This window comes from Megalobrama amblycephala, linkage group LG12 (assembly GCF_018812025.1).
Source record: "Megalobrama amblycephala isolate DHTTF-2021 linkage group LG12, ASM1881202v1, whole genome shotgun sequence".
Classification (NCBI taxonomy): Eukaryota; Metazoa; Chordata; class Actinopteri; order Cypriniformes; family Xenocyprididae; genus Megalobrama; species Megalobrama amblycephala.
The window spans coordinates 37,109,599-37,126,590 of record NC_063055.1 but is presented as its reverse complement, the minus strand read 5'-3'; the positions used below and the strand labels follow the sequence as shown (position 1 = coordinate 37,126,590).

Sequence of the window (16,992 nt, the reverse complement as noted above, 5' to 3'; positions counted from 1 at the left end):
GCGATGCCAGATGCGACAAAAGTGTTTTTTTGCTAGTTTCAGCCCAACGCAGTTGTTATTTTCACATCCTGCCCCACATTGTTTAAACAGCAAATGCACTCGTGTCCATGTGTTCGTCCATAGGCGTGCATGGGCGTACAAAATGAGGTGTGTTCAGGCACATTGTTGGCGTGTTGCTATTTTAAGGCAACTGAAAATGACTGCCATTGACCATCAAAAACCTGGTCTAAAGTCAATGGTTTTTTGTTATTTAAAGAGTGTTTTAGTAATATGTGCCTAACTGGCTTTTAAAGGGAATGGGAGATAAGACTCTGATTGGTTATTGCACGTTATGCCCATGACAAACCCATGAATCATTAAGAGAATAGGTACAACCCTTTTAGACCGTGCAACTGTCATGCTGATACATTTTTCCGTCATTAAACTAACAAAAGTGGATTCGGACATGCCCTAAGTGCACCTGCGCCATGTGCTTCAGACCATGCTCTTACATCGTTAAAATGGGGCTCAATGACTTATTCATTTAGACATTCACCTCCACCTACTGGCAGTTTTAGTTTACTATCATTTTATTAAAAAAATTATTTCATGTTTCCATATTAATAAAAGACCCCATTAAAGGTATAGTTCACCTAAAAATTAGAATTCTGTCTTCATTTACTCACCCTACTATGTTGAATCAAATAAAATATATATATTTTTTAAAGCTACTTTTTGTAATGTCTATTTGATGCTTTTCTCATTTAACACAATAATGACTTTAAATTGATCTTTTAGGGGCAATTTCTCAGCCAGATATGATGTACTATTAATTTGTGATTAATTAATCGCCACATCATGTAATTAATTAGATAAAAAATTTTGATCACTTGACAGCCCTAAATATAATATAATACAATACAATACAATTATATATTTCATGCATGGGCAAGGAAAAATAATATATCAATAAATAATAAATCCCACTATATATTATTTCTAGCTGAATGTTCACTTTAATGGAGGATAAAAATAAAATAAAATAAAATAAAATAAAGAAATCAATTATCCATGTTATATTCAAAATTCAAATGTAACTAAATTGACAAATAAGTAGACATTTAATTTAATTTGTGTAAATATTTTTTTGGACAAATATTTTTTTAAATGCAACATTTAAATAATTTTTTTGCTCTTTTTTTTTTTTATCCATTTGCAAAACGAGCTAAAAATGCCAGCACACAGATGCAAAGGTTTTTTTTTTTTTTTGTATGTTTTTGCATTTTCATACTTGTTTGAATCTATTGTTAATGCAGTGAAAATGAAGCACAAACTTTCGTTCACTGAAACTTTACACTACAGTCTGTATGAATCTTTAATCGCTTTGTCTGTTTTGTTTGGTTTTTATGTTTCTTTCCCTTGTAGCACCAAGAAGCGGAAATGTTCTACTTGGGTTCAGAATGAGATACTGGATATCTCTTTATCACTGGGGGAAGAGATTGAGCCCCTCTGGTACACAAACACACACACAAACACTCTTACAGACAGTGATGTTGGCTGACACGCATGAAACAGCATTTCTTTTCCTGGCAATCTCATGCAGGATCTGGTGAAGGAAGCCGCACGACTCACAAAACACTTGATATGAATGCAGTTTTCTTCTTTAACTCATTTTCCTTCCACAGCTCTTAAGGTTGGAGTCTGAACTGAACTTTACGCTCATCTTTTCTCTCTTCTGATGATTTTATTTTTGTCTTTTAAACCTTGTGGAGAGAAAAAGGAAACTGGCCAACTTGCTTCCTGTTTCTGTGCTTCAGCTTCATTTCCATTTACTAACAAATGAACTTGATTTTCTGATGAGATGTAGAGCATGAATATTTTTCCTTTTTTTCCCTCATTGGACACTTATTGTGACTTTGGCTGCTGATAAAGGGAAGTTGAACTGCCTGTGCTATATATGAAGTGTAAATTATTCTTGGATATTATCTTGTCAATACTATGGGCCTGTTATTTCTGAGGTTTCTATATGCTATAACAAACACCTCTGAGCGCCTGACTACTGTGGCTGCATATCCGTCATGATTTCAACTTTATCTCTCAAATTATAAAGTGTAACTTGTGAAAGTGTCTCACTTTCATATAGTCCAAACAAACTTAAACTCTGTTGCACAAAATAATTTTTTTTTTTTTTTTTAACAGTACACACTACTGTTCAAAATTTGGGTTCTGTAAAATGTTTTTTTAAAGATGTCTCTTATGTTCACCAAGGCTGCATTTATTTGACCAAAATACAGTAAAAACAGTGATATTGTGAAATATTATTACCATTAAATAGAACTGTTTTCTATTAGAATATATTGTAAAATTTAATTTATTTCTGAGATCAAAGCTGAATTTTCAGCATCATTACTCCAGTCTTCAGTGTCACATGATCCTTCAGAAATCATTCTAATATGATGATTTGATGTTGAAAACAAAATCATACCCCAAACCTTTGGGCGGTTGTGTTTTCATGTTTCACTGTGATTTTCGTTTTTTATTGTTTTTTTTTTTTTTACCTTTGTTGCAATTTTTGGGATGTTTTTGTGTGATGTTTGGTCATGTGGAAGTCTGAACTAATCGTGTCATTCTGGCAGCTCTCAGGCAGAATTCGATAAGCTGGATCCAGGTCAGGCGGTCTACTACACTTGGGCTGAACCCACCGGCTCAAGAATCCTGAGCTGGAAATGGGGCAAGTTCAAAGGAGAGCTGAAGAGTGAAGAGGTGAGAAATATCCAAACTAGGTTTGAAAATCGATTACAATATTAAAGGATTAGTTCACTTCAGAATTAAAATTTCCTGATAATTTACTCACCCCATGTCATCCAAGATGTTCATGTCTTTCTTTCTTCAGACGAAAAGAAATGAAGGTTTTTGAGGAAAACATTCCAGGATTTTTCTCCTTATAGTGGACTTCACTGGGGTTCAGCGGGTTGAAGGTCCAAATGTCAGTTTCAGTGCAGCTTCAAAGAGCTTTAAACGATCCCAGACGAGGAATAAGAGTCTTATCTAGAGAAACCATCGCTCATTTACTAAGAGAAAAAAAAAAAAATAATATATATACTTTTTAACCACAAATCCTCATCTTGCACTGCTCTGCGCCACGCATTATGTAATCACATTGGAAAGGTCACATGTGACGTAGGCGGAAGTACCGTGGTAGGGCAAAAAACTCCATCTCATTTTCTCCTCAAACTTCAAAATCATCCATAATCGTCTGACATTACATAATGCGTGAAATCATAGACGCACATCGCAGAGCAGTGCAAAACGTGCATTTGTGGATAAAAAGTATATACATTTTTATTTATTTTAGAAAATGACCGATGGTTTCTCTAGATAAGACTCTTATTCCTCGTCTGGGATCATGTAGAGCTCTTTGAAGCTGCACTGAAACTGACATTTGGACCTTCAACCCGTTGAACTCCATTGAAGTCCACTATATGGAGAAAAATCCTGGAATGTTTTCCTCAAAAACTTAATTTCTTTTCGAATGAAGAAAGAAAGACATGAACATCATGGATGACATGGGGGTGAGTAAATTATCAGGAAATTTTAATTCTGAAGTGAACTAATCCTTTGACAGTTTCCCCCCACACTTTATGGACTTGTAAAGCTGAATGCGTGTCTGAGTCTCTGTTTTCGTTTGTCCTGTAGGACCAGTTGTTGGATGTGAACGAGGAGGGAAAGCTTTTCGTCATCTCATTTTATGAAGGCCTCCAACGTGTGGCACTTTTCACCACAGAGCGGCGTGTCTACAAGAAGATTTGTGAGAACGAGAAAGTTGAGCTGGCTGAACAAGAAATCAGCATCTCGTTACAGAACATGGGCATTTCACTGGTCAACAACACCACCAGCCAGGAAGTGGCCTTCATTGGCATCACCAGGTACTGCTGGGTGTCATGTTGGCATGCGTCTGACACAAAAAAAAATGTGTTGTTCAGCTGAACTTATTGTTAAGCATGTTTAAGGCCCTTTCAGACCAAGAACAATAACTATAAAGATAAATAATGATAACTATATTAACGTCCACACCAACCCTTATGGACTTAATTGTATTTAATGTGAACTTGTACTGTACTTTAAATCTTAAAAATATATATTTAAAAAAAAACTCTACTTGCAGATAATATATTACTTAAAAAAATAAGGCCACTTAAGTGTACAATGTTTCTTACACTTAAGTACACTATATAATAAAATTTCAATAATAAATAAGTCCTACTTAAGTAGGTCAAGTAAAAAGTTAGACTAATTAGATTTAATATAAATTTAAACTGATATATTTTTATTAATTTTAAATAACATGCAGTTAAGTGTCCAAATACATTACATTCAGTTCACTCTAAAGTATATTCTTTTAAATGTATTATTTATGTAATTAGTATTCTTTTAAAAAGTGTACTGAAGTGTACTTCTATTTTGCAAAGTAATGCACAAAACCATTTTGTTTATTATAAGCGCTCTGCAATTTTGTTGTCTGCCACTTTATATGCTCCACCTTTTTAAAGTCATGTGGATTCTGATTGGCTGTCAGTGTTTTTGTCGGCTTATTAGAAATTCTTCAGCCGGAAAGAAAAATCTTCTGAAAGTGATTCCAATGATATTGTTCCTATGTGCTGTTATCGTTGTACTTGTGGTGTCGACTGCTATTCTCATAAAATTAGAAAGATTATTAAAACTTTATAGTTATAGTTTTACTTGGTGTGAACGGCCCTTTAAGATGGTGTTGGTAAGAGCAAAAGATTTTTTGCTTACAGAAATGAATCAAGTTAACTTTATTTATGTGTGTCGATCAGTTCTGATGTGGTGTGGGAAACAAAGCCTAAGAAGCGCAGCCGATGGAAGGTTTTGAGTGGTAAAGAGGCTACAGTGTTGGAGCAGCGCTACAAAGATTATATGGAGAGCGGTCCAGTGGACAGCACCATCATTGACCTAGAGAACGACTACCAGGTTAGTGCATATAGTAACCAATTTACAGCCCTACAGACGACATCTTATTTTAAAACGGTTGTCCTTATTACAGTTAAACTGAGTGTTTTTGCTACTGTACCTTTAAGGCTTCTACATGTAAATGACATCTATTATTTATGGACCTTTGGATCCTTTTTAGGATCAAGGCCGAAATGTATCGGCCACTATTTGGCATGTTTTAAAGGTGCCCTAGAACCCTTTTTCACAAGATGTAATATAAGTCTAAGGTGTCCCCTGAATGTGTCTGTGAAGTTTCAAACCCCATAGATTTTTTTATTCTTCAACTTTTTAACTGCCTATTTTGGAGCATCATTAGAAATGCGCCGTTTCTGTGCATGTCCCCTTTAAATGCTCGCGCTCCCCGCCCCCAAGCTCGCAACTCTATAATACATTGCATAAACAAAGTTCACACAGCTAATATAACCCTCAAAATGAATCTTTACAAAGTGTTCGTCATGCAACATCAGATCATGTAAGTATAGTATTTATTTGTAGTATAGTGTTTACATTTGATTCTGAATGAGTTTGATAGTATGCTGCGGTTAACGGGGCTAAAGCTAACGTTACACACTGTTGGAGAGATTTATAAAGAATGAAGTTGTGTTTATGAATTATACAGACTGCAAGTGTTTAAAAATGAAAATAACGACATGACTCTGATCTCCGTGAATACAGTAAGAAACGATGGTAACTTTAACTACATTTAACAGTACATTAGCAACATGTTAATAGCAGACGCTTTTATCCAAAGCAACTTACAAAAGAGGAGAAATGTTAAAGGTGCCCTAGAATTAAAAATTGAATTTACCTTGGCATAGTTAAATAACAAGAGTTCAGTACATGGAAATGACATACAGTGAGTCTCAAACTCCATTGTTTCCTCCTTCTTATGTAAATCTCATTTGTTTAAAAGACCTCTGAAGAACAGGCGAATCTCAACATAACACCGACTGTTACGTAACAGTCGGGATCATTAATATGTACGCCCCCAATATTTGCATATGCCAGCCCATGTTCAAGGCATTAGACAAGGGCAGCCAGTATTAACGTCTGGATCTGTGCACAGCTGAATCATCAGACTAGGTAAGCAAGCAAGAACAATAGCGAAAAATGGCAGATGGAGCAATAATAACTGACATGATCCATGATATCATGATATTTTTAGTGATATTTGTGAATTGTCTTTCTAAATGTTTCGTTAGCATGTTGCTAATGTACTGTTAAATGTGGTTAAAGTTACCATCGGTTATTACTGTATTCACAGAGACAAGAGAGCCGTCGCTATTTTCATTTTTAAACACTTTCAGTCTGTATAATTCATAAACACAACTTCATTCTTTATAAATCTCTCAAACAGTGTGTAATGTTAGCTTTAGCCATGGAGCACCATAAAAAACTCATTCAGAATCAAATGTAATACATCCAAATAAATACTATACTTACATGATCCGATGTATGCAAGCAGCATGCATGACGAACACTTTGTAAAGATCCATTTTAATGGTTATATTAGCTGTGTGAACTGTTTATGCTGTTCAAGGCAAGCGCGAGCTCCGGGGGTGGGGGAGCACGAGATTTAAAGGAGCCGCAACCTATATATCGGTGCATAGTTAATGATGCCCCAAAATAGGCAGTTAAAAAAATGAATTTAAAAAAATCTATGGGGTATTTTGAGCTGAAACTTCACAGACACATTCAGGGGACACCTTAGACTTATATTACATCTTTTAAAAAGAAGTTCTAGGGCACCTTTAAAGCAATTTATCCAACGAAAGGGCAACAATAGAAAAGCTGCTAAGACAATTCTCACTTAGTTTAGCACTGTGCTCGCAGCGAAGATATTTTTTTAAAGAAGGTAAAGGTAGTGTGTTAGTGTTAATGGGTCAAGTGTTCGCTGTTTCTTGAAAATGATGCTCGGGTGGATTTAGGCAGGTCATTCCACCAGCAGGGAAAAGTCAAGGTAAAGGTCTGTGATAGTGACTTGTGGCTCTTTGGGATGGCACAATGAGGTGGTGTTCACCCGCAGAACACAATGAGGTCACATAAACCTCTAGTAGTGAGTTTAGGTATTGGGGTACAGAGCCATTGGTTGTTCTGTAGACAAGTGTCAATACCTTGAATTTAATGCAAGCAGCAATTGGCAGCCAGTGCAATTTTGTTGAGGAGAGGCGTGACGTGCTCTCTTTGGCTCGTTAAAGGCCACTCTCGCTGCTGCATTCTGGATTAATTGCAGAGGTTTGACAGTACATGTGGGAAGCCCTGTCAGAAGAGCATTGCGATAGTCTAGCCTGAATAAAACAAGAGCTTGGACAGTTGTGTAGCATGCTCTGATAGGAATGGCCCGATCTTCCTAACGTTGTACAAAGCAAATCTGCACCTTTCTGGAACTTGAAGAGGCCTCACTTAGACATCGGATTTTATCAAAAATATCTTAATTTGTGTGAAGATGAATGAAGGTCTTACGGGTGTAGAACGACATGAGGGTGAGTAATTAAGGACATTATTTTCATTTTTGGGTGAACTAACCCATAAGTTCTGTCTCAGCAAGGTTGAGTTAAAGGTGGTGGTCCTTCATCCAGCAAGAAATGTTTGCCAGGCAGTCTGATATCCATGCAGTTACCATTGGATCGTCCTGCTGGAATGAGAGGTAGAGTTGTGTGTCATCAGCGTAGTTGTGATTTAAAAAAGGTGCCTGAATGAACGATCCTAGTGATGACATGTAGATTGAGAAGAGGAGTGGTCCCAGCACTGAGCCCTGAGGCACTCCGGTAGTTAGTTGGTGAGAGTTAGACACCTCTCTCCTCCAAGAAATCCTGAAAGATCTACTTAAGAGGTAAGACTTGAAAAAGTGGAATGCAGTTCCTGGGACGCCCTCTGTCATGAGAGTTGAGAGGAGCATCTGGGGTTTATAGTGTCGAAAATAACAGACAGATTACGCAGATGATTTGGAAGATTAGATGTTGCAAAGAATGAAGAAGTTGCTATCTAAAGTGTAAATCTGTCTATTTTACAGATGAATTTTTTCAGATTGACTCATTTTCAAATTCTTAATTTCTAATTAATATAAATATTGCATTTTGCTTATAATTTTGTTCTACATGTGTTATTTACTGTCTTTAAATTAAAGTGTTTATATAACGGCCTTTATATCAGTCATCGGCCACCTTGCATTTGAAGATGCCAGCATTCATAAGTGTTTTAATCTATCTCTGGCTGTACCGTATGTCCATCAGGTGTTGTTTGCTGCAAATGGGGTGGACATGAGGATAATGCAGCCCTTTGATGCTCCTCTCAGGAGGAACTTCCTGCCAGCACTAAAAGTGGAGTACAGTGTCTCCACCCGTCAGAAAACCTACCGAGTCCAGATCAACAGGATTCAGGTCTGTTTCACACCCACTAAAGCAATTGGCACAGTTTAGGGCTTCGTTTCTCAAAAGCATCGTGAGCTAAGTTGATCGTGAAGACCATAGCTCATGATGCTTTTGGGAAATGCAGCCCTAAACTGTCATTTATCTGACCTTTTCATACAGTTTATAACACACAAGTTCATATATTTATTATGGTCAATGCACAAAATATTATCGAGAGACATAAAATGCCCCTGTTCACTGATCAGATCCAAAACCAGTTGCCTGGAGCCATCTTCCCATTTGTGTTCTACCCCGTCAAACCGCCCAAGTCGGTCAGCATGGACTCAGGTCAGTCGATCCACAGCCTTGAGGGGAAGAGCAATGCAAATTCATATGTGAATTAATTTAATTATTTATATTTTTATTTAATTGTTTGTTTGTTTGATTTTGCATCCAACCAATCTGGCGTTGTTACAGTAAAGTTTGCTACATATTAATTATTGTTTCTTTTCTTGATTAAAGAGCCGAAACCGCTCGCTGATGTCAGCATCATCACCAGAGCAGCCGGACACTCAGACATTCTGCGCATCAAGTGCGTCTCCTCCTCCTGCAATCTCTCCTCTGTTTCATTCCTCAACCAAATGGCAAAACATGTTTGAATTTTGGCCCTGCAGGTATTTTAAAGTGTTGATTCAGGAGATGGACCTGCGGATGGATCTCGGGTTCCTCTATGCCATACTTGAGCTCCTCACTGCTGAACATGCCAGTGCTGTCACATCTGAACAAGAGGTAATGCTCCTATAAAACCTTACAAGTGATCGATATGATGTCCTCTGAATGGGCGGCAACTCCATTAATTAGTCATACACCTCACAGGAACAGCTTTCCCCCATGAGAGATTTAAAGCTTGCCATTTTTTCGAACAGCCTGACTTTAAATGTTGCAGTTTTAATTAGTACGCTTCTCTATTGATGCTTTTCAGTACTGAACAGTATATTTAATATTGACTTTTCCATCTACTTCATCCACACTATCTTTGATTACATTTTTAAATGACATGCACTACCTTTCAAAACGCATTTTTTCTGTTGATTTTTGATATCTCGAACGGTTTTGCCGTGGCGAGGCAACAAATTTATGGCGAAAAAAGGGAAACAGGAAGCGTGTTATAACTTCGGCATACATTGACTGATTTGGATGAACCTTCAGCTGTTTGTTCGTTATAGGAGTCTGATCACATGGATGTGACCATTGTGAGTCAAAGTCATAGCGTCACCAACTGGCAGCAGGAAGAGTGTCACTTTCAAAATCCTTTGAAATCTGATTCACTTTAAACTTCATCAGTATAATGTCAAAACACAGCAGATGTAGACCTGTGAAAAGATTCTTGATGTCTTAAATACTGTAGCCATGGCAACGCATCAAACTTTAATAATATTCTTGGGTGTTTTTGAGGCTCTTATCATGCTTCAAATTACATGAAACTCGACACATCAGAGTGATCAGCCAGTAGACATGGGCAAAGCCTTAGAAACAGGATTGGAGAGGGAGCTCTGTAGCGCCTCCTTTTGACAAAAGTGGCGGGGTTAGTTTTACCTACAGTCATCAAACATGTATTGTTACATATATTGTTCTCATTAAGCCAGACAACTTTCTAATTTACAGTCATTAGCTCCAACCAACACAAAGTCAGATATTTAGGTTTGAATGTGAATTTTTTTAATAATCAGGCTCTTAATTTTTTACTCCTCCTCCTACGGGGTTCATACGATTCACACCAAACTTTCTGAACATGGTGACAAGGCATGGAAGATGTTAAATTGCGAACGGATATTGGATATCTCAAACGGTGTTGCCATGGTGAGCTATTAAAATAATGACAAAAAGGGAAAAAGGAAGAGTCTCATATCTTGACATAATTCTTTTACATTTACCCAGTTTAAATGCATATTGCCTGTCATGCACAATTGGAAAATTCAGCTTTGATCACAGGAATAAATTACATTTTTCAAATATATTCAAATAAAAAAACAGTTATTTTAAATTGTAATATTATTTGACACTATTACTGTATTTTTGATTAAATAAATGCAGTCTTGGTGAGCAGAAGAGACTTCTGTCAAAAACATTAAAAATCGTTCTGACCCTAAACGTTGTCCGGTAGTGTATTTGATCTCTTGTGTGTCTGTTGTGGTGTTGTACTGTAGGTGGAGTTGTTTGAAAAGGACATTGAGTATCTGAAGACTGAGTTGAATCATGTTTCAGCCACAGACACATCCCCCATCAGCCTGTACGAGTACTTCCACATCTCTCCCATAAAGGTCAGTTATCAAACCTTATGCAAAATTCACTGTAACCACACAGAAATATTAAAGGTTTAATATTTATGACAAACTTTGGTCATTGAAGACATTTTTAAAATCAACACATTTTGAGTGTACGGTGTGGTGTGTAACTGTGTGTGTGTGTGGCAGCTCCACTTGAGTTTCTCTCTGAGCACCGGTGGTGAAGACGGGAATAAGAAAGAGAGAGAGACAGAGATCATTCCCCTTCAGTCTCTCCACCTGCTGCTGAAGAGTATCGGAGCGACTCTCACTGATGCTCAGGATGTCCTCTTCAAGTACTTACATTCACCTCTCAGCACTCTTTATCACTTCCTCATTCTGCCCAGCCAAACCCTCAGATCACACATTGGGTATTTCTGGATTTCACGGGTGGTTAGATGCTGTGAAACTCACTCTTCACCTCCGTGTTTGCACTGTCACACTGCCCTCTAGTGGAAAGACAAAAACAAGCTAGCTAGAAATGAAGCTTGTAGAAGAGTTCACTTCATTATCAGACTGGCATCTTGGTCATTAGTTATTCAGAATGAAATACTAGCGTGCCAATTTTACTGCATACTGAGCAGAAATTGTTGTATGCTAGTATTATTTATATAATACTATAGTTTTTCATTTACTTTAAGTTTTTCCATCTAAAATATATATATATATATATATATATATATATATATATATATATATATATATATATATATATATATATATATAATATATTATTTTAGCTTGATTTCAATTGTTTCAAATGATATTAATAGTTCAGCTGCTTATTTTTTTGCACTATGCAGCATGTAATGATAAATGCTTCAAACTTTGTATTTTTGTCTCTCAAAAAATGATTTTGATATTGTGGTACACTAATATTTCTTCTTTATTTTTTGAAAAAAGTATCTTCTGCTCACTAAGGCTGGATTTATTTGGTCAAAAATACAATAAAATATATCATATATTATTGATTATATTATTGAAATATTATTGCAATTTAAAATAACTGTTCTCTATTGTAATATGTAATAAAATGTAATTTATTCCTGTGATCAAAGCTGAATTTTCAGCATCATTACTCCAGTCTTCAGTGTCACATGATCCTTCAGAAATCACTCTAATATGATGATTTGCTTCTCAAGAAACATTTCTGATTATTATCAATGTTAAAATAATATAATATTAATATTTTAATATTAATATTTTTGTGGAAACCATGATATAGGATTTTTTGATGAATAGAAAGTTTATTTGAAATAGAAATCTTTTGTAACATTATACATTTCTTTTTCATCACTTTAGAACAATTTAATGCATCCTTGATGAATAAAAGTATAAAAAAAAAAATTCTTACTGACCCCAAAATTTTGAACATTAATGTACCTTCATAAAATCGGAAAGGCAAGGTCAAATCAAGGGCATTGAATTGTGGGAAACAGTACCCAGTGTAGTGTGGTCTGCTTCTGTACTGCACATTTTGGCAGATGTAGTAGGTTTTGTGGATATTCCATATATACTGTATACTGTGTACAGTATGCATACACTGTACTACAAAGATATCATGCCATTGCATATGTGCAAAGTCTCGTATAATTGAAATGTTTACATTTACATTGATGCATTTGTGTCCTTTCTTTCTCTAGACTTGCCTTTTTTGAGCTGACGTACCAGTTCCGCACCACTCAGCAGCTGCAGTCAGAGGTCATCCGCCATTACTCCAAACAGGTGACCGTTCACCTTTAACATTCACAGACTACTGCTGATTTCAGTGTGTTTTTAACATACATTATGACTGCCTGTTTTCATGTATCTGTGCTTGTGTGTTTTAGGCTATCAAACAGATGTATGTTCTGGTTTTGGGTTTAGACGTCCTTGGGAATCCATTCGGACTGATCCGCGGTCTGTCTGAAGGCGTCGAGGCCTTCTTTTATGAGCCTTATCAGGTGAAGCTTTAACTCTTCAGACAAAACAACTGATATAAAACATTTGTGACTCTCTAAACTGCAAGTTTAGAAATTAAAGGGCACCTATTATGCCCCTTTTTACAAGATGTAATATTGGTCTTGGGTGTCCCCAGAATGTATTTGTGAAGTTTCAGCACAAAATACCCCACAGTTAATTTATTATAACCATTTGAAAATGTCATTTTTGGGGCCTGTTTTAAAAAGAGCTGTTTTGGTGTGTACCACCTTAAATATAAATGAGCTGCATATCCCCGCCCTGCCTTTGGATGAGGGCGTAACTTGCATACCTATGGCAATAAACAGAGGGTAGAAGCAGAATGGCTGAGAGTGAGAGACCCGCTGTTTTGTATGGCATTCAGCCGTACATGTTTGAACTGGAATCAGACCCAGATGATGAAGAGACTCCGGCAGAAGAAACACAATTGAGAATGGAGCAGGACGTCTCTGAATGGTTATTTGATACATTTATGTATTTATAGAGTTTTAATCGCGTCCCCTTTGCAATTATGGATGTGCAACACACACACACACACACACTGTGATAACGTTCACGCAATTTTTTGAAACTACAAACACAAATACTGTGATAACGTTTACTAAGTAAACATACACAGTTTTTAATACAATATCTTTAAAAAAATATATATATATACGTGTGGATACACACTATACAAACAAGGTTTAAATTATATACACAGACATTCTACGACGACAACAACAACTTTAGACGCATTTGTTATTGAATTGGCTGACATCGACTGAAATGACTATTTGCTCAAAAAACATTAAATACACTTACTTCTTCTGGAGGTGACGTTGGATCGCGAACAGTAGGCAACGATCCACACTTGAGGATTAACTTTGAAGCAAGACCTGCTTTGAATTGACCCTCGTTCTCAAAACAGTCAGTCAAAAAATGATTCGCGCAAACATAAACGTATTTTGGAATTTTGAGTGGCGCCTTTCCTTCGTAAATAAAATCCATCCACTGCGTTTTCAGTGGCTCTGATGTCGGAAGTAAGTGAAAACTACTATGTTCATTATTACATCCCACAACAGAACACTTATGTTTCTTAGGAGACATTACCGGCTGTCGTTGAAACAATGGAGGATGGTTGACAGATCACCGAGGTCGGGGTCTATGCCAAAACCAGATTGTCAATCAAACCACGTGGGTGGGGCTTAGCGCAATTCTACGTCACAGTGAGAGCAATCTTAGAACAGGGCGTTCTGAGACAGTGCTTATGAATTATTGAGATTGTAAAAAAAACACTGGGTGGATTATATACCACTGCATATATACCACTGCATAATAGGTGCCCTTTAAATGAAAGTTCCAAACCCACATGACTTTTTTTTTTACTGAGCACAACTATTCATAGTTATTTATATTTATATAAATACAGTACATAGTTATATGTCTCCACTGTGTGGAGAGCAAGATTATTATATTTAGTCCCCCTGTGGTGAAAATCAAGTTTTTAATGTTGTTTATATGTCTATGTGGTGTTTTAATATGCTTTAAGACAAACCATGAGCAGATTCATCAGTTAACACCATTGCTGAGTGTTTTCTCTTTCTCGTTTTACACCTTGTAGGACGTAGTGTAGTTTTGAACTGGGAGAGGTGTTTCTTTCTTCATACATTGAATATAGAAGCTGGCAGAAGCTAGATATTTTACTTTATATCTTGTCAAGGAAACATTTCTTATTTTCATTTTTTTTAACTTGATGTACTAAAATAACTAAAACTAAAACTGAAATAAATAAATAAAAATACAGTATAGACATTACAAAAAATACTAATAAAAAATGTATAAAAATGACAAAAATGCACAACTAAAACGTTCAAATTAACATTAAAATGCAAAAATAAAAACTAAATTTAAGATATAAAAAACTATAATAGTATCTTAATCATTGTTTCCATCCACCTATTTATGCAAATTTTGAATGGAAACGCCAAGATGTGCATAAATAATAAAAATGCACATAAAACGTTTGCGCTCAGTTGAGGCGGATAATTTTGACATGTGCATAAACTACTATGGAAACACATTTATTGAATAAATCCCTCGATGCACAACAAAAAACTCGGGTGACTTTGCATACAAAATGAATGTGTGTGTATGTTTGTGTTTGTCAGGGTGCCATACAGGGACCAGAGGAGTTTGTGGAAGGGATGGCACTCGGGGTGAAGGCTCTGGTTGGAGGGGCTGTGGGTATGTACTCTCTTTTTGTGAGTGATCTTTAAAAAGTTATGAATTCAGAGACTTAAATCGAAAAACAAAAGTGGTCACATGAGGTTCATATCAAGAATAAACAGCAAAGTTCTTCCACTCAAATTCTGAACTTTTTGTCATCCTCTTCTCAGGCGGTCTGGCAGGAGCGGCGTCTCGGATCACGGGAGCAATGGCTAAAGGTGTGGCCGCCATGACGATGGATGAGGAGTACCAGCAGAAGAGACGCGAGGCCATGAACAAGCAGCCCAGCGGACTGAGAGAAGGACTGACGCGAGGAGGGAAAGGACTGGTGTCTGTGAGTCAACAATTGTAATTGTAACACAATAAAATTATTTGGATTGTGTGTGAAGGCTGTCTGTAAATATGATCACTTTCACACAGGGTTTTGTAAGCGGCATCACTGGCATTGTGACTAAACCAATTAAAGGTAAAGCTACAGAGCTGTTTGGTTATCTATCAGTATTTCAGTGTCAACAGTCAGCTTACCTGTGTGTTCAGCTTAATAGGCATGTCATGAGTGTGTGTGTGTTCCTGTAGGAGCTCAAAAGGAAGGAGCGGCGGGTTTCTTTAAGGGTGTGGGCAAAGGCTTGGTTGGAGCTCTGACTAGACCAACAGGGGGCATCATTGACATGGCCAGCAGCACCTTTCAAGGCATCAAAAGGTGTGTGAACGTGTCTATGTATCTGAGTGCATTGTTTGGGAAAGTGTATTCAATGATTGTGACGCATTTTCTGGCATGATTTGAATTCAGAGCCGCAGAGACGTCTCAGGATGTGGAGAGTTTGCGTCCTCCTCGTTTCATCCATGAGGATGGAGTCATCCGGCCGTATAAGGAGAGAGAGGGAATCGGCAGCCAGATGCTGCAGGTGACGTTTAACACTTCCTGCCATCACACTCCTGCTGTTCAAGATAGTGGCAAATGACAAATATAATAGGAATACACATGATAATAGACAACAGAAATGGGCAGTTGACATGACAGGATAACAGCCTCCTGGAGTGCAATTCAAAACAACAATTTATAGAATAAAATAATTACATATTACAGTATTAGTTTTTTTTGTACTTCTACTAAAGTTTAAACAACAGCACTGTTTAAATAAACTGTAAAAATGCTAAATGGTGGTTGAACAAGGTAAACATCTGATATACAACCACTGAGAGATATATAAACTACAGACCAAGAGTCGTTTGAATCATGGGTCTCTTCTGCTCACCAAGGCTGCATTTATGCAATCAAAAATACAGTAGTAACAGTAAAATTGTGAAGTATTATTACAATTTCAGCTGTTTCTAATGTAATAATGTAATTTATTCCTGTGATCAAAGCTGAATTTTCAGCATCATTACTCCAGTCTTCAGTGTCACATGATCAGTGTTGGGGAAACTTCTTTTAAAAGTAATGCATTAAAATATTGTGTTACTCCCTAAAAAAAGGGAGTTACTTAGTTACTTTTATGGAAAGTAATGCGTTACGCTACTTTTTCTCATCTGGGCTGGGCTGTTTGTTTGTTCTTTTTTTGCAAATGTAAAGGCCCTTTGACACCAAAAGTGAAATAATTAAGCCTCAGGCTGAAGGAAATGCAAATTCACACCTGTACAGTGGAGGGCGCAGCTCAAACAAACAAACAAACATCTCAGCCGTACTGCAGTTCTGGATCACAGATGAGAAGAAAGTTCAACACTCTTACTTAAGCAATAAAAACAAAGAAAAGAAACACAAACATGATGTTTATCATTTTTGCTTATTAGTATGGTTGAATTAGATCAGCAGCAAATTAATTCAGATTAAATACATAAAGTATATTTCTATTATTTAACATTAATTATTGGAGGTTTGGTTTGCGTAATATTCTGAGTTTGCATTTTACTGTTTTTATTCATTTTAAGGAATGCTGAATCTGTTTTTGTGCAAGTGAGATGAGTAAATGCTCACATTTAGTCTAGAACTACATTATCCATCATGTTCACACAGCGCACACTTTATTTCTCTCAACATGGGGACAGGAGGGCTGTCAGTCAATAAATGAGAAAACAAAGTAACTTATGTTACTTATTTGAAAAAGTAGCTCGGACATTTAGTTGTAAATATAAAAATAATGTGTTACTTTACTAGTTTC

General features: G+C 36.6%; 1 protein-coding gene across 1 annotated transcript in view; it reads left to right on the top strand.

The window, feature by feature from the left end:
• LOC125280425 (vacuolar protein sorting-associated protein 13A-like) overlaps positions 1–16,992 on the top strand; it is a 33,874-nt gene that overhangs the window by 4,262 nt on the left and 12,620 nt on the right. The window contains exons 7-23 of the mRNA XM_048210964.1: positions 1,405–1,491; positions 2,616–2,742; positions 3,676–3,905; positions 4,818–4,971; positions 8,226–8,372; positions 8,609–8,690; positions 8,865–8,934; positions 9,017–9,131; positions 10,550–10,663; positions 10,817–10,962; positions 12,310–12,391; positions 12,496–12,609; positions 14,776–14,851; positions 15,004–15,167; positions 15,254–15,299; positions 15,410–15,533; positions 15,624–15,738. Coding sequence (XP_048066921.1) covers positions 1,405–1,491; positions 2,616–2,742; positions 3,676–3,905; positions 4,818–4,971; positions 8,226–8,372; positions 8,609–8,690; positions 8,865–8,934; positions 9,017–9,131; positions 10,550–10,663; positions 10,817–10,962; positions 12,310–12,391; positions 12,496–12,609; positions 14,776–14,851; positions 15,004–15,167; positions 15,254–15,299; positions 15,410–15,533; positions 15,624–15,738 — 1,993 coding nt within the window. The remainder of the gene's footprint in view (positions 1–1,404; positions 1,492–2,615; positions 2,743–3,675; positions 3,906–4,817; positions 4,972–8,225; positions 8,373–8,608; positions 8,691–8,864; positions 8,935–9,016; positions 9,132–10,549; positions 10,664–10,816; positions 10,963–12,309; positions 12,392–12,495; positions 12,610–14,775; positions 14,852–15,003; positions 15,168–15,253; positions 15,300–15,409; positions 15,534–15,623; positions 15,739–16,992) is intronic.